Raw genomic sequence first — 26,367 nt, forward strand, 5'->3', positions numbered from 1 at the left:
GCATGTGTTACGTGTGAGATAGGTGCCAAGTGTATCTTTAATGAAATAAAAATAAATATCACGGAAAGTTTATTCAAGTACTAGGACTTGTGCCTTTATTCTCAGAATGGTAACTTGAAAGGTTGAATGGAAGAATACTAAACAGTGACATCTTTACAGTGAAGAGCTTGAACGTGAAAGCTTTGTTACAGTAAGATCCGGTTGCCATCTGCTGGATAAAATGCGTGGCTGCAGTGTCACATTCTCGTCAGGCAGTAGCCGGGGCACCTCCCCGTGACGCTCTTTTGGCTGCGGAAGGACCCCGTGACGGCGGCTCGTCGTTAGCTTCATGGAGTCTTAAACAGGGTGAATGAAACTTTATCCAACTGATATCAGAGTCATCTCACTCCAAACACCGGTAATTATCCGATTCTACACATCTACAGTTCGTATGCGATCAATCAGACTCTCTATGCATGTAAAGTAAGTACGGGATGAAGTTAAAAGAGCCGGAAACGGAATGGACGCGTCTGAAAAAAGTGGCGCTTTGAATGAATGGAATGTCTCTGTGGCGCTGCTCGTTAAAGTTATCAAACCTAATAGTTGGAGATGTTGTAGCGCCGTTTATTGCATCGGGTGGAATAGCAGACAGCAATCGGTGGAGAAAATCTGTCCAGTAAATCTTACAAAACGCCATAGCATTGATGTTAAAACATAATGCTAATATTAGCAGCTAACCTAGCACTCCAAAGTTTTGTCTTTCAGTTTGTAAAATCTGTTGCTCATATTTTAAAGCAGCGCGATGAAATGCGTTTATATAGGTACAAGCTAGTTAATTGCTATGCACTTTAAGTTTAAAGAGCTCTAAACGAGATCAACCCAGAAGGAAAGGTAAATGTATTAATATTGCACCATTCGGACGCAAGACAATTCACATTTAAACAAGGCAATTATGAAGGACATCATGGTAAAGATAGGCATGTGAAGGACACTGAATAAAGTATACGTTTTATTAAGACAAAGGTAATAAAATAAGTTATTGGAAAGCCTGAGAAGAGGTTTTTAAATCCTTCATTTTATAAAAGTGAGTGTGTCAGGACTATTGACAGTAGTCAGATATTCAGGATATTTGGTGAGGAACTTAGGAACTAAAATCTTCACCTTGTTAACTTTTGACTCAAACACTAGAGTTTCATATTCTACAAGTAAATCTGAGCTGTATTTAGTCTCAAGACCATTCAAGGCTTTATGGACCAGAAGTAAGATTATGAAGTCAATCATTTGACACATACAGCCAGTGCAGAGTTTTAAGTGGGGACGCTGCTTAATTGTTTTTGTTTCTGCTCATGCTTCAACACCCTCCTGTATTCCTGCAGCTTTGAGCCGGGCCGAGCGGTCTGACAGCTGCCCATCATCCTCACTTTGTGCAAACCGTGGAAAGGGAACCATGTTTCTATATAACATTACTCTGCAGCGTGCCACCGGCATCTCGCATGCCATCCATGGGAACTTCTCAGGTGGGTTTCATGTCCTTGTGTACCTATCTCATTAATTCAATTCTCAATTCAACTTTATTTATATAGCACCAAATACAACAGTCATTCCTAGGTGCTTTTAACAGAGAAAAGTTAATGACAAATTAAATGACATTAATGTCTGCAATGTCATTAAATGAAATTAATTACATTGTAGAAGTATCAGCCACTTACAGTGGCCTGCTGATGCCTCTTTGTGGTGCACCAAGACAAGAGTAGGCCAAACAGACTGGTTAGAAAGGCCAGCTCTGTCCTTGACATTCCCCTGGACACCATTGAGGCGGTGGGTGAGAGGAGGATCTCAAGTAAGCTGAGATCTATAATGAACAGCTTCAGTGTCAGACTGCTGCAGCCACAGTAGGAAGGAGTACAATCACAGGGCAATTAAACTATTTAAGTGCAGCTCTGGACCTTGTGTGTACTGCAAATGTTCTTGGATATGTGCTTTTTTAATGTATACATTTTTATGTAATCCTCTGGGTGCTCTTTCGTTTCTCAATCTTTTTTGTAATGCACAGGTGTTGTGAGTTCGCTGTGGGAAGAATTGTTTTATCTCAGTACTCAGTCTTCACCCATAGATAGAAAACATGCTATAATAAGATTTGCATACAAAAGGAAGTCAAAAATTAATCAACCCATTCCCTACAGTGACATGCATCAGCTGCTGCGAAAGTGGGGACGTAGTGAGGTTATGTTGCTTCAAACTAGAAATTAAGTGTAGTGCACTTTTTTTTTTTTTTTTTTTTTACATAATTCTAAGGGATGGATGCCTTTACCTCTTTAATGGCCTAAAAATCACGTTCTTGTGTATTCTCTTGCTTTCGTTGTGGTTTACATCGCTTGAAGATAGATTTTATTATTTGTAACAATGAACACAAATCTAGACGTTATTCTTCATGTACCTATAATAACACTTAGTGGTTAAATGCTGACATGAGATATATGGCTTGGCAGGAACCAAGATGCAGGAGATTGTTGTCTCAAGGGGGAAGATCTTGGAGTTACTGAGGCCGGATGCAAACACTGGAAAGGTGCACACTCTCCTCACAGTGGAAGTCTTTGGCATCATAAGATCACTGATGGCCTTCAGGCTTACTGGAGGAACCAAAGGTAAGTAGCAAAGGCTACATGGATGTTAAAAGGGCTACAAACATATATGCTTTATGCTGGTTACTTAATTAGCTTTGTAGATTTTTTTTAAATTAAGGATCTATCTGTTAGATAAATGAACTAAAAGTGTGGGGTGCTTAATAAGTGATTTTTGTTGTATTCATGAATGGATGAATGTCTTGTATTCACAGACTACATTGTTGTGGGAAGTGACAGTGGTCGTATTGTCATCTTGGAGTATCATCCTTCCAAAAACATGTTTGAGAAGATCCACCAGGAGACGTTTGGGAAGAGCGGCTGCAGACGCATCGTTCCCGGACAGTTCCTTGCCGTGGACCCAAAGGGCAGAGCTGTGATGATAGGTGCGTTTTTAGCGCATGTTGTATGAAACAAAGGCCGAATGTCTGTGAAAACATCGTAACCAGGCAATCTTTAATATTTATTTGATGTAGTTCTATTTGTTTTGATGTCTTATTTCAGTTGCACATGTCCCACTGGGATTAATAAGTAATTCCATTCTATTTATCAGCATCTTACTGTGAAAAACCTGTTTAGGTGCACTTTGTATTTAGGTACACCATTTATAGATGCATAATATAGGCTTTTTTTCTTTTTTTTTTAACTCATGAAATTACCTCGCACGTTGCATCAAAGTGCAGTATTGTTGTATATAGTAATCCAAGTGCACATTGAAACCATACTCTCATAAAATCAACATCTGCAACAAGCAGACGCTACATGTGTGTTGTACGTTTAAAAATTTGAATGTTTTTTCTGTTTGCACTGAAAAGCTGAATGATTTTTTTTCTCCATCTTCTCTTTAGGAGCAATAGAGAAACAGAAGTTGGTTTATATTCTGAACAGAGACGCAGCCGCGAGACTGACCATCTCCTCTCCACTGGAAGCTCATAAAGCCAACACGCTGGTTTACCATGTGGTTGGAGTCGATGTCGGCTTTGAAAATCCAATGTTTGCCTGCTTGGAAATGGACTATGAGGTGAGGTTGCTTTACAAAAGAAAAGGAAAAGTCTAATCTTTCACATAATTCAATCTGATGTGATGAGTTTCTCATGTCTCTTCTCTGACTGTCACTGGAGAAAAGATTAAAATCTCTGATCGCAGCATAAAATAAAATTTTCAGGCATGAAAAGTAACATCAAACCTCAACTTTAAGAGGTTGTTTTGTTATTGTTGTAGTCTTAATTTGTTCAGAACCGATGTCCCTCCCACAGACGTTGTACGCCATGCAACCTGTGATCTTCAGGAATGTGTTTGTTCTTCACAGGAAGCTGACAATGATCCAACAGGAGAAGCGGCAGCGAACACGCAGCAGACACTCACCTTTTACGAGCTGGATCTTGGTTTGAATCACGTGGTCCGCAAGTACAGCGAAGCTTTGGAGGAGCATGGGAATTTCCTCATCACAGGTGAGCATTTGGTAACAATGGGTCAGAGATTAATGCTGAGGTACATCTGTGTTGTTGATGTGATGAGTTCTTCATGTCTCTTCTCTGAATGATGATGGAGAAAGATTCATCCTCTCTGATCGCAGCACAAGTTTAGATAACAAAAAAAAACATTAAGTACATTAAGCAGAAGCTTAAAGAAATGTATTGTTTTGGATCTTATGATCTATATTACTGCAGCGTCTCACTCTTTCCTCCTCCAACACAGAATGGGACTTAAACTGTTAAACACATCTCACTTTTTTGTGTTTATTCTGTTTACATGATCATCTGTGTAATTTTTATAGTCCATCCTTCTAATTGTTGCTTTCTGTCCAGTCCCTGGTGGTTCAGACGGGCCCAGTGGAGTTTTAATCTGCTCTGAAAACTACATCACATACAAGAACTTTGGAGATCAACCTGACATCCGCTGTCCCATCCCACGACGCAGAGTGAGTCCTCCATATTACAGAAATTACTAAGTGTGTTTAAAACGACATTTAAATCCAGCAGGTTTTATAACAACTCTCTGAATTAAACATGAATATTCATGTTCTCATGATGAGAATGTGTATTTAAAAAATATTATTTTAGGTGATGCTTCAACAAACGTCTCTAAAATTATTCATCTTTTCTCCTACAGAACGACCTGGATGACCCCGAGCGTGGCATGATATTTGTCTGCTCCGCAACTCACAAGACCAAGTCCATGTTCTTCTTCCTGGCCCAAACCGAGCAGGGGGACATCTTTAAGGTCACTCTGGAGACAGATGAAGAAATGGTGAGTCATTTTTGTTTTCACATTCTAGTGATCTGTATCAAGAGTAGGTTGCGCAGATCCTGGCAAAGTTGATTTTTGCATGGGAAAGGAGAGGAAATATTTGAAATCACATGTCCGAAAGAGTGATGGAGAGGCAAAATAAATGGCAGTGGATGGTGAAGAGTGTGATGTTAAAAGCCTTGTTTCCACCGCGCGGTATGTAACAGTACGGGACGGGGTTGTGATAGGCCATTGGAGAGAGGCAGCAGGATACCGGAGAGAGGTGATCTAGTTGCTGAAAGAGTAAATCTCTGTAATAATACTTAAACGTTTACCTCTTCAGGATTTCTGTGTACACTGGCTGCACCACATGTGTTTTGATATTTTTGTGTGTTATTCTCCTAGGTCACAGAGATCCGAATGAAATACTTTGACACGATCCCCGTGGCAGCGGCCATGTGTGTCCTGAAGACCGGCTTCTTGTTTGTGTCTTCGGAGTTTGGAAACCAGTAAGTATTTAAACTTCAGGCTTCTCTCAAATGTTACTTTGTTGGTGTTTTCTTATCCAGCCCATCTCACCTGATTTATTTTCCAGCTACCTTTACCAAATCGCTCACCTGGGTGATGATGACGAGGAGCCTGAGTTTTCCTCTGCAATGCCACTGGAAGAGGGGGACACCTTCTTCTTCCAGCCTCGCCCACTCAAAAACCTCGTGCTGGTTGACGAGCTCGAGAACCTGTCGCCCATCATGTCCTGCCAGGTGAGTTTACCTGCAAGGTTTAGTTCACTGGAAGAAGAAGGCTGCAAATGTAAGCTCTTCCAAGTTTTGAAATGTATCTTTTCTGAGTTTTAGTTTTTAATTCCCCCCAGATTGCAGATTTGGCCAATGAAGACACACCTCAGCTGTATGTGTGTTGTGGGCGAGGACCCAGGTCTACTCTGAGGGTACTTCGCCACGGACTGGAGGTAAATGCATGCTTCTTTACATGCATGCATGTTGTATGTAAAGGAACAAATGTACTTTTGCCGGCTGTAGAACTGATGAGTCTTTTCATGTCTCTTCTCTGAATCAAAAGCTGAAGAGTCGATAAAATACTCTGATCTCGGCACAAATGCAAAATCTCGTGTTTTTACTGCGCGCGCTATCATCAACGTGAATATTTAAGTCCTGCTTATACTTTTAGCTTCTTTTTTTTAGATGTTACCAAGATCTTAATTCATTTACAATTATTTTAGAATTACTTCAACTATCATTACTTTAGTTTTTGCAAATATAAACAGGATTAGCTGAATATGGTGACAAAATATCATGGACTTGAAGCTACATCAGTCCTTCCATAACGGTAACTCATTGTATTTCGATTATTCCACAATTGCAGTAAGTATCAAGTTTTAAATGTTTACAAAAAGAGTAGAATGATTCCAGTACTTTTGTCAATCTGTTGTACTGTTAAAAAAAATAAAAATAAAAAAAAACAGCCCCAGGAGTGGGCTTGTGACTCAAAGGCCATGGTTAATATCTCACTAAAAGTTGCGTCAGGAAATGGATTTGCCTTGACAGGCATACCAAAGTTCACCGTGATAAACCATCGTGGCAACTCCAGGAAGGAGGCAGCCAAAAGATGATCATAACCCTGTATATCATCTAAGATCTGAGAAGTTGTTCTATTCGCCTTCATATGCATAGAAAAAGCTGAAGCATGCAAGAAAATGGATACATATTTTTCTTTAATTGTTTCTCTCAGGTGTCAGAGATGGCTGTGTCTGAACTGCCCGGTAACCCCAACGCTGTGTGGACAGTGCGCAGACATGTAGAAGGTAATACTTCTTTTTCAGAGGCTTTGTATCCTAAATACTAATCTAAATATGCTTTATGTGCGTCAGCATATTTGATGTGTTTCCAACAACATGCTGCACCGCTACTGGCAGACGGTGTTTGTCCAATCCACCACTCAGACAGCACCTTTATGTTGCCCTGGAAAGCCAAAGTGTTCCCATACGCTTGCTTTACCAAGCTGGCTAGCTGTTTATGAAAAAAATGTATGTACATCAAATTTTACGATTGTTGAAGGTCAAGTTCAGTGACCTCTAGTGGACCCAACCTTTCATGCACAGGTGCTGTTTAAATTTGTGCGACTGCTCAGGTCACAGCTGTTGTGTGCAACCACATCATTTTGTTTCTGGGCATCTTTTACTCTGAAATGAAATCTCCTTTGTGCACAGACCTCAATTATACAGCCCCTCCAGCAGCTTGTGTGCAGATGACTCTTTTTGTGTAGGTGTAAAAAAATAAAACAACATTCTTAATTCTGGGATATTAAAAAGTCAGCACATGTGTGAGCAGATGATCAGTGTTTGCCCCCTTTTTTTAAGACCTGGGGTCTGTGGTTTATCCTCGGACTATTTGGGGCAGAATCGTTTTTGCTGGCTCCTTTTTGTCCCCAACATCATCTTGTTGTACCTTGTGGTTGGTAATTACAAAGAGCTCCAGGCTGTTTTTTGTTTTTTATGAGCCTTTTTCTTCTCGAACTGAAGATGCTGGTGCCTGACAGATAGAAATAGATCTGAAATCCTCTGCTTCTGTCATTTATTTGCCTAAATTTTCATAATTCCATTTGTTGTTTTCTTTGTTCTTCTCTTGCTTAGATGAATTTGATGCCTACATTATTGTGTCTTTCGTCAACGCCACTCTGGTCCTCTCCATTGGGGAGACCGTTGAGGAAGTGACAGACTCTGGGTTTCTGGGTACAACACCCACCCTCTCCTGCTCTCTGCTGGGTGAGGACGCCCTCGTACAGGTGAGTGAAATGCAACTCCACCCAGAAGAAATCATAACACATCGGATCTGAATTTAGTTTGCCAGTATGAGGGGAAAAAAAGCTCCTGCTACAGAATTGTACTTTTAAGAGTTGTGTTCACCATATTTTACATTTTTAAGATCTAAAACGGTGCAGATAAGAAATTGAATTTTATTTAGCAGCAGAGTTAATGTTACCAATTGCACATCACTACAGAAAGAATGAAGTGCAACGATGAGTGTTGTGACAGTCCAATTTGACAATAAAGATCATCTTGGTACCTTATTCACTTTCATACTTCGTCTACTAAAGACAACACTAAAGCCTTAAAGATTGTTATCTTCCACATTTAGGATAATCCCAAACTTTTTGGCTCCTAAGGATATATATAGAAGCATCTGGTTATAACCTTTAAATTGTTCTACTCTCCAGTTAGTCAATTATAAACAAATTGACATTTTGTTTATAATTGACTAACAATCAACCATTGCTTTGCTGTATAATTTACCAGGTAGCTGCAGTATTAACAATATTTAGTTGTCTGTCTGTTTCTCATGCTCTGTCCTTCCCTGACTTCCACGCAGGTTTACCCAGACGGTATCCGACACATCCGAGCAGATAAGCGTGTGAATGAGTGGAAAACCCCCGGTAAGAAAACGATTGTTCGCTGTGCTGTGAACCAGCGACAAGTGGTTATCGCACTCACTGGAGGAGAGCTGGTCTACTTTGAAATGGATCCGGTAAGAATGTACATACAACATTGTGAGATAACATTTCTTTTGAGCGCTTCTTATGAAATCAAGTATTTTTTCTGAGAGAAAAAAAAAATGCTATTCTTGGGTGAGGAAGTTGACTAAACTCTAGAAAATCCAAATTGCTGGCCTGGGGGAACCAATAAAGTGTCTGAAAACAAAGCTCTATCCACAGCTTGTATAGAATTTCATCCAAGATCAAAATGAAAATTCCCACAATAACAATGGCCTGTAATAACTTTTGCTCAGGGCTTTTAGTAGATTTCATAGTGTTTTATAGGATTTTTATAGTGCTTTTAGTGATTTTTAATTTGATGTACAGTGGATTTTATAGTGGCTGTACAGATCAGATGACGCTTTAAAATTCTATGGTACTTGTTACAAAGACACTCAAGGTTCTATTTTGAGTCCAGGTTAGGGGCTTTTAGCAACGGTCACAACTCACCCGGCAAACTCAGGATTTTGGGTGTCCGATAGTTTAACGAGCACTTGAACGCGTCACTCAAAGCTGTCATTTTTGAAGCTGTGTTTTAAATTCATGGATTATTTGCTTTCAGAAATACAGCTGTTAATGTTTACGATTCATCCTAGGCCAGTGAAATGTTCCATCTAATTCACTTAACCACATGCTTTTTTTTTTCCCCTTTTGTTTTTTACTTCACCGCTGCAATGTTAAACCAAGTTTAAAAATTTTAAGACTCATGGAATTAGTGCGTTGTGTGTGCATTGGCACTTGCAAGTACGGCGGGTTGTGACCCTCGCTTTTCTCTGGAGTATCCATTTTCTTCCTTTGCATGTTTGGCTTTTCTCCGGTTTAATCTTGTTTCCCCTCTCAGTCCAAAAACATTCATTTTAGGCAACTGGTGACTAATTTCCATAGTCAGCAGGAATTGTCACCCTGTGACCACTAGTTGAATGAAACTGTATCAGCAATGTGTTAAATTTAATAAGTTCTTTCTGGTACCAAGAAATGTGAGAAGTTGATTGTGAACCTCTGAATACATAAGATACATTTCCTTTTTTATTTATTTATTTTTTGACAGTGTCAATGAGCTATGTAGAGCTGGTGCTGTACGAGTTTTGTTCTAATCGTCTGTATGTTCTTTCTATAGTCCGGACAGCTGAATGAGTACACAGAGAGGAAGGAGATGTCTGCAGACGTTGTCTGTATGAGTCTGGCTAATGTTCCTCCCGGTGAACAACGCTCTCGGTTCTTGGCCGTCGGACTGGTCGACAACACTGTTCGAATCATCTCACTGGACCCTTCGGTATGGAATAAACGGCGTTCTTAGCATAGAATCTCGCAGAACAACTCACATTGAAGTCCTTTTTTTTTTTCCGCGCAGCCCATCTTTCAGTCTTAAGTGACAGAAAGGTATTACTTCACTGGAGCTGGTTTGAGACCTCACCAGGAACTATTTTACTGCATTAGTGATTGAAATGAATCCCTTTCAAACCCAAGATGTTAACCTAAGATGTTCAAGTCTCTTCTCAGATGTTCTTCCACACAAGTACACTTGTCCCACAGAGAGAACTTTGTGCTCGATATAATTTGACTCCCTCTGCTCTTGAGGATTACCAGTAATCACCCTTTGGCTTTAAAATATTTATTTTAGAAAAAGGCTACTTCACTCCAATCTGTAAGTACACCCTTCATCAGTAAGATGAATGTTTGTGAAGTGATTTTGGACTTCACCCCTACTTTATTTGTTATGGTCCTGTTGTGGATGAAAGCTGGGTTATGCAAATGTGACTGATGGAGGAACAGCGAAAAAATTTTATTTAGATGGAAAAGGCCTGAAAGATTATACTCAAATGTTGCTTTCACACTTTGCTACAAATTATTTGGAGATAACTTTAGCTATGCTGTGAGATTATAGCGCATGCTTTTAAAGCAGACTTGGGGAAAATGTGTGGCAGTCCCATGTGGCTCTTATCAGTTAATATTAAATTACCACATTTGAACCCAATATAATTTACACATTTTCCTTTATTGTTGTAAATTCACATACATTTTAAGGGCAAAATTGTTAAATACATGCATTTTGTTTCAATAAGCTTTATTCATGTGAAATGACTAGTTCCAATTTTAATACATTATTTTAAAATATTCTCACTGTTGAATAATGGTGCACTGAAGCAAGCCTGTTTACATGACCATACCAGGCTGATGGGATTTACATGCTTCAACTCATTACTGTACTTATTTAATGAGAATTTAACTTGTCCTGAAATGACAAATTCCAGTGTTTACATCTTCAAGTGACAATTATCAATCCCCCCCCCCCTCCCCCCCATCTAAAAATGGTTTGTGACATAAAGTGAAAGTTCCTGTCATCCACATTTGTTGATTATTTATTTGATATTCTACACCTGTAATCATTGTTTGGGTGTATATATAGTATCTTGGTTTGTTTAGAAATCATTGTTGTTTTTTTTAATTTCAGGACTGCCTTCAGCCACTGAGTATGCAGGCACTGCCAGCCCAGCCTGAGAGTCTGTGTATTGTTGAGATGGGAGGCGTTGAGAAACAAGATGAACTGGGAGATAAAGGAACCATCGGCTTCCTCTACCTCAACATTGGCCTTCAGGTATTATTTTGTCACACTTGAATAAAATCCTTCCAGTTATAATACAGCAATTTCTATAGTTGCATTTGATGAAACGACAGTGGCTCGACAGAATCTTTCACACTGATAGTGGAACCCAGTAATCTGAACTGCTCTTTGGTCAATGTGATTTTTGAACGCCGTTTGCAAGTTAGTTTAAATGATCTCATGTTGGACTCAGGGCTCATTTCCCAATAAGATGTGTAAAGCCACATTCCACTATGTAGTTTAATTTAGTGGTTTTTTAAGGTTGCTTGTGGCACAGATCTGATGTTACTTCCAGAAGTAATGACTTTGTACTTGTTTCTCAGAATGGTGTGCTGCTGAGGACTGTGCTGGATCCGGTAACCGGTGACCTGTCAGATACCAGAACACGATACCTGGGTTCACGACCTGTCAAACTCTTCAGAGTCCGGATGCAAGGACAGGAAGCTGTATGTGACTCCCAACATTTACTTCAGATCAACACACATTAAAAAAAGAAAAATCTAACTACATGCTGCAGATTTATGATAAAATAATCCACCATTTGTTCTCACGCTATTTCTAATATTTGTTATGTAAGATGCCCGAATCCCAAACTAGTTGAGCAAATTGTTGGTTGTCGTTGTAAACGAATGTTTTCTTTCCTGTCACTCTCAGGTGTTGGCAATGTCCAGTCGCTCTTGGCTCAGCTACTCGTACCAGTCTCGCTTCCATCTCACCCCTCTCTCCTATGAAACTCTGGAGTACGCCTCAGGCTTTGCCTCCGAGCAATGCCCCGAAGGCATCGTGGCCATCTCCACCAACACACTGAGGTATGGACGCACACTGCAACAGTCAGGCCCTTTAGTCATATGATCAAGGCTGCATTGTCTGATATGTTGAGATAAAATTGGGTCTATTATGATTAATGTCAGACCACCTCAAGCGCATGCTGCAAGTTAGTTCACAGTAAAATATATAATTTCTGGTTATAATTAATGCTTTAACACCTATCCCGTCATAGCTGGAAAGATTTGCCATGCGTCCTTCTCACATCCATGATTCCAAGACCATTTATCATATCGATAAAATAAAGTGACTAAAAATGGAAGTGTAGGAGTTTTGAATATGCATACTGGTCATAACAGTGGCCCTCAGGATGTCTGCTGCATAGACAAACTGTACTGGTGTGTCACACATCTTTAACACGTGCTTCTCTGTACAGTCAAAATCATTCACTCATATTGAAGAATAGCCAGATAGTGGAAAAAGGGTTTCAGAATTGCTCACCAATTGCACATTTTTTGGCGATTATACAGTCATAGAAACCAAAATAAATCCAGTTTATATGAGAGATCGGGCTTGCATCGTCAATTACATTTTTCTCTCTTTGGTATTTTCAAGCAGCTGTTTGAGAACAAAATACGCTGCCGGTCTTTCTCATCGTCTCTCATCTGTTTCATCTTTCTCTGACAGAATCTTGGCTCTGGAGAAACTCGGAGCCGTCTTCAACCAGGTGGCCTTTCCTCTGCAGTACACTCCCAGGAAGTTTGTTATTCACCCAGAGACCAACAACCTCATCCTGATCGAGACAGACCACAATGCCTACACCGAGGCTACCAAAGCTCAGAGAAAGCAGCAGATGGCCGAGGTGGGGACCTGATAGTCTTGACTGGCGAGAATGGCAGCATTAAAACCCTCTATTTCTACAGAAAAACACCAGACTGTTAGTTAGAGTGTGGAATTTGGGGGTTTTCAGTTGCCATTACATGACATATATTATGATTGGCGTACAAATAAAACTGAATATATTTATTGCAAGACTTTACCGTAGCAGATGTTTGAGCCTGGTTTTATAGATCCGATATTGTCTGGAAGCACAGTTCTGAACCATGGCAAATTGCATGCTTTTCTTCGTCAGATGCCTCAAAATTATTATGTGTGACCCATTTACAGACATTTCTAAGATCACAACTGAAAATGCAAAGCCACACATGCAGCAGTGCCGTGGTCCTTTAACCAAGATTGTGTTGACACTTGTAAGAGCTGACCGTTCGATCTGATTGATGACCAGTTTTTCCCTCATGACTCATGTTCTCCTTTAGTATCAACCTGAATTATAGTAATGGAACATACATAAAATCTCCACACAATCAAATTCACCTTTCCAACATCCTGTCCTGTTCAGTCTTGAACCAAAATATTTCCGATCTTAATGTGTCCTGTGCCCTTGTAGGAAATGGTGGAGGCTGCTGGTGAGGATGAACGCGAGCTGGCCGCTGAGATGGCCGCTGCATTCCTCAACGAGAATCTCCCAGAAGCCATTTTCGGTGCACCCAAAGCGGGAGCCGGACAGTGGGCCTCACTGGTGCGGCTGGTCAACCCCATACAGGGTGCAACTCTGGACCAGGTGCAGCTGGAGCAGAACGAAGCTGCTTTCAGGTGAGCAGGATGTAGTTCTTGGCAGCGAAGGTGTGATAAATGGGGTGAGCACAGATGTGTGGCAGGATGTGAAGACGTGAGGTGACGTGTAGAGTTCATGACCGTAAAAGGAGAGGAATCCAGAAGAATTGGAAATTTATGATAGTTGAAAAAAGTTTCATGTATTTTCAAAAATGGATGAAGTGACACTTAAGAGTTCAGTTTGCCAAGTAGTACAGTGTAAACACAGCTGCTAAATAATCCAGTGCAGCTTTCTTTTTTAAACACTTAGAATAGCTGGAGATAACCTCAGCGCTTTTATAAGATAGATACACATTTCATTGTGGTCAAAATAAATGTAATTTATTTCTCCAAATGACAAAAATAAAAACAAAATCAGGAATACATAAATGCTAAAAAGAAAATGATGTGAAATGCACAGTATTGCAGAATAAAAAAGGGCAATCAGCATCCTCCAAGAATTGGATTTTTTATAATTGGAGCAGAGGAGACCTGTCTGACTGTCAACCTTACCGTACTTATTGAGATCATGACAATGAGTGTGCTTACAAGGACCGAGGAAGCTGAACATATTCTGAATGAGTTCTTGGCTATAAAGCAGTCAATGGCATGTCTTTAGCATGACTTGCTCCAAGCTTCCTCTTGCACGTTCATTATCGTGCTACTATTTTGATTCAATAATTCTAAAATTATTCAAATTCTATAAACCTAAAATTTGTACTTCTTTTTTCCCTCATTTTCATGTGTTTTATGTTCCTCAGTGTGGCGGTTTGTCGTTTCACCAACACTGGAGATGACTGGTATGTTCTGGTGGGCGTGGCCAGAGACATGATTCTCAATCCGAGGTCAGTCTCTGGCGGCTTCATCTACACCTATCGGCTGGCCGGAGGAGGGGAGAAGCTGGAGTTTGTCCACAAGGTGGGTTTGTGTGACACCAAATCATACCTATGTTTAATGATTCTTAGAAACCACGGGGTGTACTGTTTGTTGTGTGCATCCCGTGTGTTTGTAGTTGTTCCTTTCTGCTCTCTCTGAGGCTTTCGTGAGCCAATCGATGAATGCTGTCAGCTGCAAGCATGGCCCTGGAGTTGTTTTATATGCAACTGGAGAGATAGGAAAAATTCATGCCATGTGTGATGGGCCTGTTTGCATAGACAACTCCTTCTCCTCCACATTGGCAGCTGCAAACATGAAGCCTTGATTTAAATGAGCTGTTTGAGTATCTGCGGTCAGCCCCGGGTGAACCCGTTCCAGATCATTTGAGGGGGCTGGGTCCTTCGTCAGTCGATGACATTCGACGTATTTCCGCCAAAGACCATTCGGGGTTTTATAGCTGGGCAACAAGATTTTAAAGTGACTAACACCATCCCCAGTGATTTGCAGCGATTAGATTTTTTTTTCTCGGAAGATGAGAATAGTCCAACCTTCTAAAAATAAAAATATGAGCATGTTTTTCTGTGTTCTCGGGACAGAAACACTTTTAATTCTTGCAGCTTTTAGTTGTTAGTAGGTTGATTTTGTACTGCATTTCTCCTAATGTAACAAAAACATTTTTCCTGGGAATAGATCTGAGATCAAGAAGTTGTGGGTTTGACATGTAATCGGCTCTTGTGGTTTTGCCAAGTTTTCAATAGCAACAGATAGACTACTTAAGAAATGATGGAACGACTGCAGCGACTGAAGCCTTTGGAAGTTTAAAATACTTGAAAAATTCAAAAATATTTATGATGCTTTTGAGCATTTTTCTTTTTGTGAAAGCAGTCGACGAGCCTCAAGAAAAACATTTAGCTGACAGAAAACTTAGTGGCTAGGAAACTCCCTTGTTGTTATGTGTCTATTGAACTATAGGTCTGGCTTGGTTTGTCGGCTTTAGCGTCTTAGATTCTAACTGAGTACAGATATATTTCACACCAAAGAATAGATATAACACCTGTTACCTTGTTTCTGAAAAATTGGAATTAGATTTAAGTGAAGGTGTAAAATGGGTAACCTAGAGGCTATATAAAAAGACTCCAACTGAGTGTCAGACAAAAAAAAATCAACTCAATCCAAAGCTTCGTTCAATAAAACAACAGAAAATAATTATAAATCAGAATATGTTTCATGCAAAACATTTAAAAGATGAAACATATGCCATCAACAGCAAAGTACAACAAGACATTTCTGTTGCCTGCTACACACGAGGTACGAGTTCATAAACTGCAAATCATTTCTTGAATTCCCTTCACTTGGAAACTCCTTAAAAACTGTTCATATTACTTCAGCAGATGTAGATTTATGTAATGTGACCACACTTGGGCAATATGCGCAAACCTTTTTAAGTGGGTGCTCATTGAAATCTCAAGGGGGGGGGGGACTCGAGGGTGAGAGGTGTCCCTTGCAGGTCAGCCCAACATGAAGTTTTTATGACCACAGATGCCGGTCTTACTGCCCATTGCATCAGTTGCTCATCTCCGGGCAATCCCCCCAGAAACTCCGGCAGGGTGGACACCCATCGGGGTGAATCAGCACACGCGCGTTTGTTACCTGATGTGGATTAACGGCGGAAATGAGTCACTGGCGTTGGGTTGCACAGTGGTGTGAGCTGCATCTTTTCACAGAGAGAAAAGAGAGAGAGAGGAATTTCCCAACCACTTAACCAGATCTGATATTTCAGATGAGTATATCTGGTCACTACACCCAGTATTTTCTCATGTAGATGGCAACCTAAGCAGAAACCATGCAGAATCTTTCCCCAAGCTAACATAGTTAGGCCCAGTCTTGTGTGAACATGGTGAGGTCTGCATAATCCTCAGTAGAGACTACAACAGGTAGTCATGAATTGTCTTGATTATGTAAACACTTTGTGTTGTACAAGCTGCAATGTAGTCAGATATGCTGGTACATGTTTCCTTGTGCATCACACAAAGGTTCATGAAACGAGACTTTCCATAAATGGAGCATTGTAATGCGTTCTGGACTACTAACTACTACATTGTGACATGTAGATTATGCTTCTTAACAGCAATATATTTCCTTTTCTCCTTGACATTTTTCCTTGACCACCTAATATACTTTCTTGCTTTGTTAAAAAGTTGTCTTTTTGTTTAAGGTTGAGGCTTTTCGTTGGTGAAGGTTTTCACTTGTACCACTACCTGACTCGCCTCACTCCTAATTTCACGACATGTACTTGTTTATGCCCCTTGTAGTTGACACGTTTTTATCTGCACCACAAAGCTGAACACCTGTAGACTCTGACTTCTGAAAGTCCCTATTATCCTCATTAGTTTTTAATTGAATATTAAATGCTCATTTGTTAACTGCATTCTACCTATAGCTCAGTCCCAAGGCCTGAGAATGTCACAGTCACACATTATTAAACTGCTGATGGAGCAATGGACTATCGTCAATGCTTGTATCAAAATCAGCATTTTCCATGAATGATGTGCAGTTATCCAAACATGTGTCAACATTTTGGAAATGAAAATTTTTTATCAATTTTAGGTCTATAGAATTAGTCCCACCTGTGTGGATTCTGCCGATGTAATTCCTCAGTATTTTGGAAAGACAATTCATCCAAATTCCTCCCCTCTGACCCAGCATCAAGATGAGTCGGTGAATTACAAACCAATCAAAGTGTGCTTTTCCAAATGTTTATCCCACCTGGTATCAATTGACCAATGACGTTGCTCGGCGTAATACAACCCGGAAGTCGGTGGCGAGTAGTGTACACGAGCCTATAATTCGCCCCCCCAAAAAAAGATGAATTTGGTCAAAATTAAACAGAGACATGTAGTGACGGCCGTTACATACATATTTTAGATGGCTTTGAACAACCCGCTATTTTTCCATCCATCTATTCCAAAAATTGACCGTCCAAATGAAGGCTGCATGGCTCGCTGCTTAAAACCATGCTGTAAATACAAGCAACAAACAAGATCCTCAAGCCGATCGTTTTAAAGAACTGCTGTGAATATGGAGTTCAGGGAAGAGAAGGCCACCAAAAAAGGTTAATGAAAGCTACTAAAACAATCTGGAGTGAATGAGTATTCAACATTTTCGTGCGCAGTGACCAAAGTCAAATACCATTTGCGCAGGCTTAAAGCTGTGTGGTAGGATATTTGTATGATAGGCCTGTTGAAGACCAGAAGAGAAGAGCACAGCATCAACTGGAATGACTTCTGCTCACAATCCGTAACATCACAAGACACTTAGCCAGTCTCTTCGGGGCAAATGAAATAATGCGGTTTTTCACGTTGTATTGCAATTAAACCACATTTTGATCAGGGGAAAGTACTGAATGTTTTTTTCATGTGACTGATGTAATCTCGTCTGGGAAATGTAATTTACCAAAATATTTGCAACCGATTTTTAGCAGGGCACAGTGGCATTAAAAGAAATCAATAGATGATACAATGGCCGAACTAAAGCAGAGAGATTTTGTTTGTTTTTGAAGTCTGAAAGTAATGAGACGTAAAGTTAACCGGCCTCATTTACTGTCATGAGATTTGCTAAATTACCATATTATCCATTGCGTGCGCTGTCATTGTGCTTTAAGGTGGAGACCTTTTAATAGGGTTTACCTATTAAACCCAGCTTTAATGTCACATTACATAACAGAAAGGCCTTGTGTGAAATTGAGGGAAATAAACAACTGATTAAAGCTTCCCAATAGTTACAAACTGCTTTGGCCAGTTTGACCTTTCCTCTTTCTCAAATCTTTAGTGTGATCCCAGGGGGGTCTGGAGCTAAGCTCTAAAGCTGTGTTTAATAAGACGTCAGACCCTCCTTCAAAAGAGATTAATTCTGCCCCTTCAGAAATGCGATCCAATTGTCTGCATCCAATGCTAAATTCTTCTAAAATTGTCTCTTTATTGCCAGACTCCGGTAGAGGACGTGCCCCTGGCCATCGCTCCATTCCAGGGTCGAATCCTGGTCGGGGTTGGAAAACTGCTGCGGATCTACGATCTGGGTAAAAAGAAGCTCCTGCGAAAGTGTGAAAACAAGGTGAGACAACGGACTCGACACACAACGATTTACACACAGGAGTCCAGAGCAGGGCCAACTAATGAGTGGGAGAATAATCCATACAAGCTATTATTTAGTTAGTTCATTTCTACTTGATTACGTATTGTCTACATCTTCCATGTTATAATTCAACCTGTTTTTAGTCACTTTGTCTTTGTGAAGCCAATGGCATGGATAAGTTTATTATCTTTGCCCTTTGGAGACCAAATAAGATATCGTTCCTGTTGGGTAACTTGACTACCTCTTTGTTCGGAGTGCTGCTTTTTTTCCTCCGGAGAAGACAGAGGCGTTTTCATCTGACTGCACGACAGCACTGGTTTAAATGAGGCAAAATGAGCTTGAATGCAGACGACCTATTTGATTTAACACTGATAAACAAAGCGGTGCGGCTTTATAAAGCTTTCACAAGGAAATGAATATATTCATTCTAGTATTGGACATGATCAAGAGGATCAAGTGAACCTGAGGTGTATACTACTTGTCGAAATTCTCTCTTATCGAGGTTTCTTCAGGTTTAACCCTGAGGTTTATGGTCAACGACTAATAATATTCCAACACAAATCGCCCTCACAAGGGTGCCGAGCCAGTTCATAGCCTGCTTCGTTTTGATGCTTATCAGGATCTGGGTATGTTAACCCAGTTTAACCCAACTCTTGATTGACTTGTGGTCATCCTAGACGATGCTCAGTTGGGTGTCTCAGCGCAACAGCCACCCAATAAGTAAGACACATTACAAATGTTTTATGAGGTGGGGAAATGCTGTTGGCATATTTATGATCCCCAAAGGTGTCATTCAGTGGAAAGTCACCTTTAAAATTAACACAAGGCGCCTTTTTAAATTAATTTGTGTGTGTGGTAAACAGCTGTGATACTACTTGAGTGTTGGATTTCCCAATATATGTGTTTTGCTGACATTTAAATTAAAAAGTACAAAGAACCATGAGAGCAGCTCTGCTGATTGAAAGCAGCATTTGTGCTGAACGAGGCTGAAGGCCACATGTGGCCTCGGTGCGATTCCAGAACCAAAGATATTGAGGCACAGAGAAATTACTCCGTAAATACTGTCATAATTAACCAATTTTACTGTGAAAAATATAACAATGGCACATTATCTTATCGAGAATTCCATTTTGTTGCCGGTTTTAATCCCTGAGTACTGCTGTTAATTTTTCCCCCTCAAAGAAAATGGAACGTTTCCAAAATGTAGTTGTTGTTTTTTTAGTTATGTGATGTCGATCCCACTATGTCGTCACAAAAACGGACCTAAACGAAAAAGCAGAAACGGGGTGTTTTCATTTGAAGTGTTTTGTTAATGGGGCCAAAATTAACGTTCATTAACTTGAATATGTGACGTCTGACTGACTCGGTCGCGTGTTCGTGGATCACATCCAACAGGTTCCTCCTGTTTCTCAGCTACAGGCCTTGCTCATATTTGGACCAATACATTTTGTTAATTACCATTTTCTTACTTCGATTCTGTGGATTTGTGCAAGTTTTCTCCATCATATTAATCATATTCCCCTACGTACTACATGACAGGGATGACAGAATCTTCAATTGTGCACATGAAGCAGCTTGAGGATTAAATGTACACCACGTGGAGGTTTAAATAAAAAAAAAAAATGCAAATTTTGCATATTCATAAATGATGACACATTGTTTGGATGTGCACAAAATTTAAACGGCACACATAAAAAGAAGAAATGGGTAAAATATAGAAATGGCAATGGAGAGGATATGTGACCCAGGAACAGGAACTGGTGATAATCACTATAGATTTATTTTAAAGTTTTTCATGATCCACTATTGTGTTATTATAATGCAGACAAAAATAGACTGACGCAAAAATGCATGCTCTTTTCACTCGGTTTAGTTTGATTTTACTAAACATATCCTACCTTCTTCATCATCTTCCAGCACATTCCCAACCTGGTGTCTGGCATCTACACCATCGGTCAGCGTGTGATCGTGTCTGACGTGCAGGAGAGTCTCTTCTGGATCCGTTACAGACGCAACGAGAACCAGCTCATCATCTTCGCTGATGATACATACCCCCGCTGGGTGACGACCGCCTGTCTCCTTGATTACGACACCATGGCCTCAGCGGACAAGTTCGGAAACATCAGCATTGTGAGTGCAGGGGGTCGTGGAGGGGACAAAGTCTCCATTTAAAGAATGCACACAAACAAATGTTTCATAATTTAACGATTGATGTATCTTCTTTATTCAAGGTACGTCTTCCCCCCAACACCAGTGATGATGTGGATGAAGACCCCACAGGGAACAAAGCATTGTGGGACCGAGGCCTGCTGAATGGGGCGTCACAAAAGGTAAAACCAGCTTTTAAGGATTTACAACGTTATATTTCCTCTTGAAAGTTTTCTTATTCTGTGTGTTTGCAGCCAATATCCTGCAGACGTGAACAAATGGGGAAATCGCTTGTCAAATAAGGAAATTGAAATGTTCCACATTTTAGTTGCATTCAGTTACAGCACTTCTACGTCATGGTACTTTTATATAATAAAAATACATAGAAAACCACAAACATGGATTTGAAGCGGTGAAATACACAAATTCTAATACAGAGAAGAAACGTTTGCAGAGCCAGACTGATTAGTGGTCTCTGCTTCTTCTATTGGGTAAAGGAATAGGAAAAGAGAACAAGACAGGACTGAGGCAAAAAGATTGACTTTAGAAAGTTAATCGAACTGCTGCATGAAGACATGATGTATATCTTTGAAATCAGCCAACCAGCATCTGTTCCTGTTCATTTATTGGGTGTGGAAGACAATATTATGAAATAAATTCACACTGGGAAAACAGTCAAATATGAACCATGTCTTCCACACCAGCTTTAAGAAAGCACATTTCTGTGTGAATAACCCCCCCCCCCCCAGGTCATATATGTTGAAAAGGAAGGGGGGAAAAAGCACTTTGAAGCGAGTCCAATTTTTTTACGCGTCTGTTTTGTTTCACACGATAAACATTCCAATTCCTGATTAGTGGGACTCGAGTGATTCAAGCCTGCGGTTCAAATGTCTGAGCCAGCGCACTAATCTGCCTCCTTCGCCGCGCTGACCTGTGCAGACACGCCACCGTCAACCGCACGATGAACCTACTCGCGAATGCAACGACACACACACACACACTCTCATCCCATATTTGAAATTCTGGTCAGAAACTGTTTAGGTAGCACATACACTGGGAAAGTCCCTCCAATTTGGACATTATGCGCTGGTCCCAGTAGCCTCTGTGACACAGTGTTTGTCCCATGTTTCCACCCCTGCACACAAAATCATTTGAGTTTGGAAATGTACCGTTTCTATTTATAGATTTGGGTGTAGACGCCCGGACTTATATTTATCCCGGACGCATGTCTGCATGTGTGTGTACCCGACTGTCCAGCAGAACCTAATTGTCCATACATGGCTCGGCCCAAACGTTGTTTAACATTAAATTAGATGCATTCCCCTTCTATTTGATTAGGGTATCTCAGAAGATCAAGGTCAGTGAGACACTGCTGTCTGACCAGCAAAATGAAAGGACTCACTGTTTTCACCCCAAATGTCACCCAATGTGCAGTCAAGTAACGGCGAAAGCATGACAAGCCACGCTCTGATTTGGGACAGAAGTCCCATTACAAATATAGAAGTTATTGAAAGCAGAAAAACCTGAGCATTCAAGGTCAAAACTTCTGCAGGCAAATATTAACGTCACTTTTAAAGTTTGGCAGGTTTTTTTCTGTTTTATTTTAACTCCACTTCACTTTACATTATGAAGCCTTGTTCCTGCCGATGGAGCACTCCTCTTCCACCAGACTATTTCGGCCCGTGCTGACCTCTTCCTCTTATCTCGGCAGCACTTGGGGAAAGAAAAACATCTTGTGAGTTGAACTGCTCAGCCTTTGCTGGAAAGATCCGGTGTGACACTTGCACTCTGCAGGAATCCCACATGGAAATCTTTGTGAGAAAAGTCCCAGCAGACATGTCCGGAGCTGCAGCATTCACTGGTCCAATCAAAGAGATCACCATCAGGAAGCTGTGTTTAAATTCTTTAGTCTTTTTTCTACTTTATAAATATATGTTCTGCTAATTTATATGTTGATAACTGATTAATCTTTGCTGTTGTGTCACACTGGAATAACGGCACTGATGTGATATAATCGGCTTTTCTTCCTTCCAATTTTCACACGGCGACGATGGGAGTTTTCCCCTAAAAGGACCGTCTTCACAGCCTTCCAATGCCGTTGTTGAGTAAAAGAACACAGGCATGGGGCGAAACTATCATTTCACCTGAAAATGTCTCATAACGAGTACTTCTGACAAACTCGGGGGCAGATGGGAGATTGGGTTTAGAAGACGACGACCTTCTCTACCAATTGAGCCGCGGCGCTGCATTCGCCTCTCGGTTGTTGAATACATGTATTCAGTGTTGGCTGTCAAACCAGAACAGAAGGTTATTGGTTGAGACATGTCCCTGTTACTAGTCAATAAAAGCAGCTCCTGGTTAGTTATCAGTCTGTTTGAAGTTTCACAGCGTTAGGATGCCACCCCTGTTTAAGAACCCCCCCCCCCGGTGAGGGGGGGCTGCGCACAGAGTTGCTGTTGTTCCTCCTCAGAGTGAAGCCGTGTTCTGTGCATATGTGGCTCATTTTTCTCTGCGGCTCGGGTTTTATTTTTAAACATGCCCGTGCGCTGCTGGTCTCATGGCATCAGTGTCATGCATGTCCTACACGCAGTTTGATCAGCCTAATTAGCCTCTTTTATTGATACCCAATGGTGCCTTTGTATCCGCTGTACATCCTGATGATTACCTCTTATTACTGCCACAGCAACTTCTCTCTCTTTTTTTTGGGGGGGGTGATGATTATTGGATTAAACCATCAGGACCAATTTCCTCCAAGCGGGGATGAGTGTGTCTTCTTTGTGAGCCTTGGCGCAGGCGCCGCCAGTGTGCTTCATTCGTCAAAGCAGCTGTCAGGACGGGCGATCGCTGCACCGTGGATTTGTGCGTTGTGAAATGATCTGATTTTTGTCGTGTCCTCAGAGAGGTCTTCACGATTTGCAGATTAAACGCAGCAGACGAATGTGACACAAGAGGAACGTTCCGAACATTTTTGGCTTTCGTTCACTTTCGCTACCTCTCTGTCTCTCCTTCATACATCATCATCGTGTTTTTCCAGGCCGAGGTCATCGTGAACTACCATGTGGGGGAGACGGTGTTATCTCTCCAGAAAACCACCCTGATCCCCGGCGGCTCTGAGTCGCTGGTGTACACCACGCTGTCCGGAGGCATCGGAATTCTGGTGCCATTCACTTCACATGAGGTGAAACACAACCCCCGCCTTATCGTCCTCGTCATTAATGACTTTTTTATTTATTTAAAAAAATTTTGGTAATGTCTTTTTACTATCTCCTCCGCCCATCCCCCTCTCTCAACCCCCCAGGATCACGACTTCTTCCAGCATTTGGAGATGCACATGCGCTCCGAGTTTCCTCCATTTTGTGGCAGAGACCATCTCAGCTTCAGATCGTACTACTTCCCAGTCAAGGTTGGTATTCTTCCCGCCACGCGTTGCCTCTTCAAGTTGGTCTTTGTACCTTGGCCGAGTTGTAATGAGCGTCTTTGTGCTCCAGAACGTGATCGACGGAGATCTGTGCGAGCAGTTCAACAGCATGGACCCTCACAAGCAGAAGAGTGTGGCGGAGGAGCTCGACAGAACGCCGCCTGAGGTCTCGAAGAAACTGGAGGACATCCGCACTCGCTACGCCTTCTAATCTCCCAAAGCAACAATTCCTGCCAGTTTGTATGACTGTATATATTTCAAGACCACGGCGCAACTCGTTTGGTTGTGTAGCTGTACGCCCTGGCTTCATGCCGGCGCCGCTGTCCGTCACATCGGTTACCCATGATGCATCCGTTTGTCACTTAGAAGTAGAAGAGCTGGGGCGAGTGTTCATGGTGTCAGTTTCACCCTCCTCTGCTGTCAGCAGAAGCCTGTCAGCCGCGACTCCATCAAGCGGGAAACATGACGACTCACGAGATTTGCTTCTCCAGGTTTCATCTACACACACACACACACACACACACACACACCTCTTTTCAACTTCAAGAGCCGGTTTTTAAAATGTAGAGACGCTGCATCTGATTCATCTGTCAGCAGTTTTGAGCAGGTCGGTTTATTTTAATTGAAAGACTTCTTAGATGACCCCAAGTAGGAAAGCCTAGTTATCCTACTGGACACAAACGTTTGGAGCATGAATGAAGCTGGAAACTAAGAATACTTTTTTGTCTGTAAGAGTTTGATGTCATCAAAATGAAAAAAAAAGTTTTGTATGGTTTGATTATTTTAATGTGTATCAATTGGATTTGTGTGTTTTGTAACCCCCCCTCCCCCGAGCCCACCGGTCTTTGGTAAGACACATCTGCCGCAGGCTCGTTTAACAAGCATATTGCTTACTCACCACTGGGAGCCGAACAGAAGCTGACCTGTAACCGAGTTTAAGTCCCAGGCCACAGTTCAACAAGTGTCACCGTGCTGCGGCATTAGACGACGGGTAAACTCAGACTAAATAAGTGGGTGGAAAAATCCTGAAGCTTTGTGCACTGGGTGTTGTTCTTGTCAGTCCAGTAAATTCCCAACCTCAGCCACAGACATTGCATTCCTCGGTAGTCACTGAATTCAGGGGTTTGTGGGTCAGTTTTTTTGTAAATAAAGTTGTTTTTGTACTTTATATTACTGTGGGTTTGTGTCTTTTTCTTTTTCTCCCCCCCCCCCCCCCCCCCTGCCACTGCGTGCAGAAAACTTGTGAACACGTTTGTCTCGGCTATTAACACAAGAGATTTTGTGATAGATCAAGGAGGAAGAGTCATGCCGGTGTTAAATGACGACACCGTGTAAAAGGACCTCATAAATGTGCCGACAGGGCAATTTTTTGTTTGGACCCGAAACAAGGGGGAAACTGAGTAAACTACAACATCCATCAGTGTTTTGCTTTATCCGACTCATCTCTGGAGCTGATCGCAGATGATTATGGGATAAAGCAGGATTCACCCTGGAAACCTCTGCAGTTCATCGCAGTGCAAACACAGACTTGGGGCAATACGAATCAAAAGGAGTAAATCGCTATAATAAAAGCTGGTTTTTGATGAGGTTGATATATGCATATTATTTCTGCCACCCATTCTCTTTACTAGGCTGTTTGGCCTCGTTACTTGGTGAGAGCTCAAAGATTTAAACTGGGTGAAATAAGATTGTGGCCTGGCCTGAAATAAGATTGATCTCTGCTGTAGTTTCACCATGTGCATAAATCACATTTCTGTTCTCAATTTAATTACATTTTTTTAATACAAAAATTTCATAATTGAAAATCGCCTGCTTATTTGTCACTTAATAGAATAATGCAAAAAAAAAAAAAAAAAAAAAGCTTCAGAATCCCCCATCACCTGAAGTCAGGCTAAAACATTGGGTGACGTTGAATGAATGAGTTGTCGTCATTCTCGTATATCTAACTTGAGGAGTTGAGTCACAGTTTGGCCCTGGGAGAGATATCTTTCGCTGCCTGATGAGCAGTTTGGGAGCCGAGCCAAGAGTTGGAACATATTTCCATACATCAGCGGTATAGTGAGTGGCACGCTCTGCTCACAGCGAGAAAGTGCAGAGTTTGACTCCCATGCAGTCTGCTTTTATTTCCTCTCAGTTCTTGGGTTTTTCCTCGGGGTTCAGTGGCCTTTTGGTCTCTTCACGTAATCACGAAAGAACCCTTGATTTAACATATTAAACGATGATAAACAATTCTATTAAAAAATGCTATCTATATATAAATAAAAGCAGTGGCTGAAATCGCTTTGTTTTTCTCAACTGTTTGCACAAGATGTTTATTATAAAATGTCAGGGTTTTTTTTGTTGAAAGGATCTGCACCTACTGTTTCGTGTGATATTGTATTGGTATCCAAGGAAATTTT

The 26,367-nt window shown here is 41.1% G+C and overlaps 1 protein-coding gene across 2 annotated transcripts; it reads left to right on the forward strand.

The window, feature by feature from the left end:
- The first annotated feature begins 296 nt into the window (after positions 1-296).
- Positions 297-25,136, forward strand: sf3b3 (splicing factor 3b, subunit 3). Of its 2 annotated transcripts, none has more exons than XM_080504574.1 (27): positions 297-397; positions 1,356-1,496; positions 2,469-2,624; positions 2,816-2,986; positions 3,449-3,621; positions 3,910-4,051; positions 4,409-4,521; positions 4,713-4,850; positions 5,235-5,338; positions 5,425-5,590; positions 5,701-5,796; positions 6,576-6,648; positions 7,477-7,628; positions 8,213-8,368; positions 9,493-9,648; positions 10,828-10,971; positions 11,301-11,423; positions 11,632-11,786; positions 12,430-12,604; positions 13,190-13,395; positions 14,157-14,313; positions 18,256-18,381; positions 20,320-20,532; positions 20,634-20,732; positions 23,585-23,728; positions 23,849-23,953; positions 24,039-25,136. In XM_080504574.1, exons 2-27 carry the CDS (start codon positions 1,427-1,429, stop codon positions 24,177-24,179), a joined length of 3,654 nt encoding a protein of 1,217 aa, XP_080360700.1. In that variant the 5' UTR covers positions 297-397; positions 1,356-1,426; the 3' UTR covers positions 24,180-25,136. The 2 variants fall into 2 exon arrangements, with proteins under 2 accessions (XP_080360700.1, XP_080360701.1); XM_080504575.1 differs by having other exon boundaries at positions 342-345.
- Positions 25,137-26,367: the final 1,231 nt, after the last annotated feature.

Source organism: Blennius ocellaris (genome assembly GCF_963422515.1).
Source record: "Blennius ocellaris genome assembly, chromosome: 11".
NCBI lineage: Eukaryota > Metazoa > Chordata > Actinopteri > Blenniiformes > Blenniidae > Blennius > Blennius ocellaris.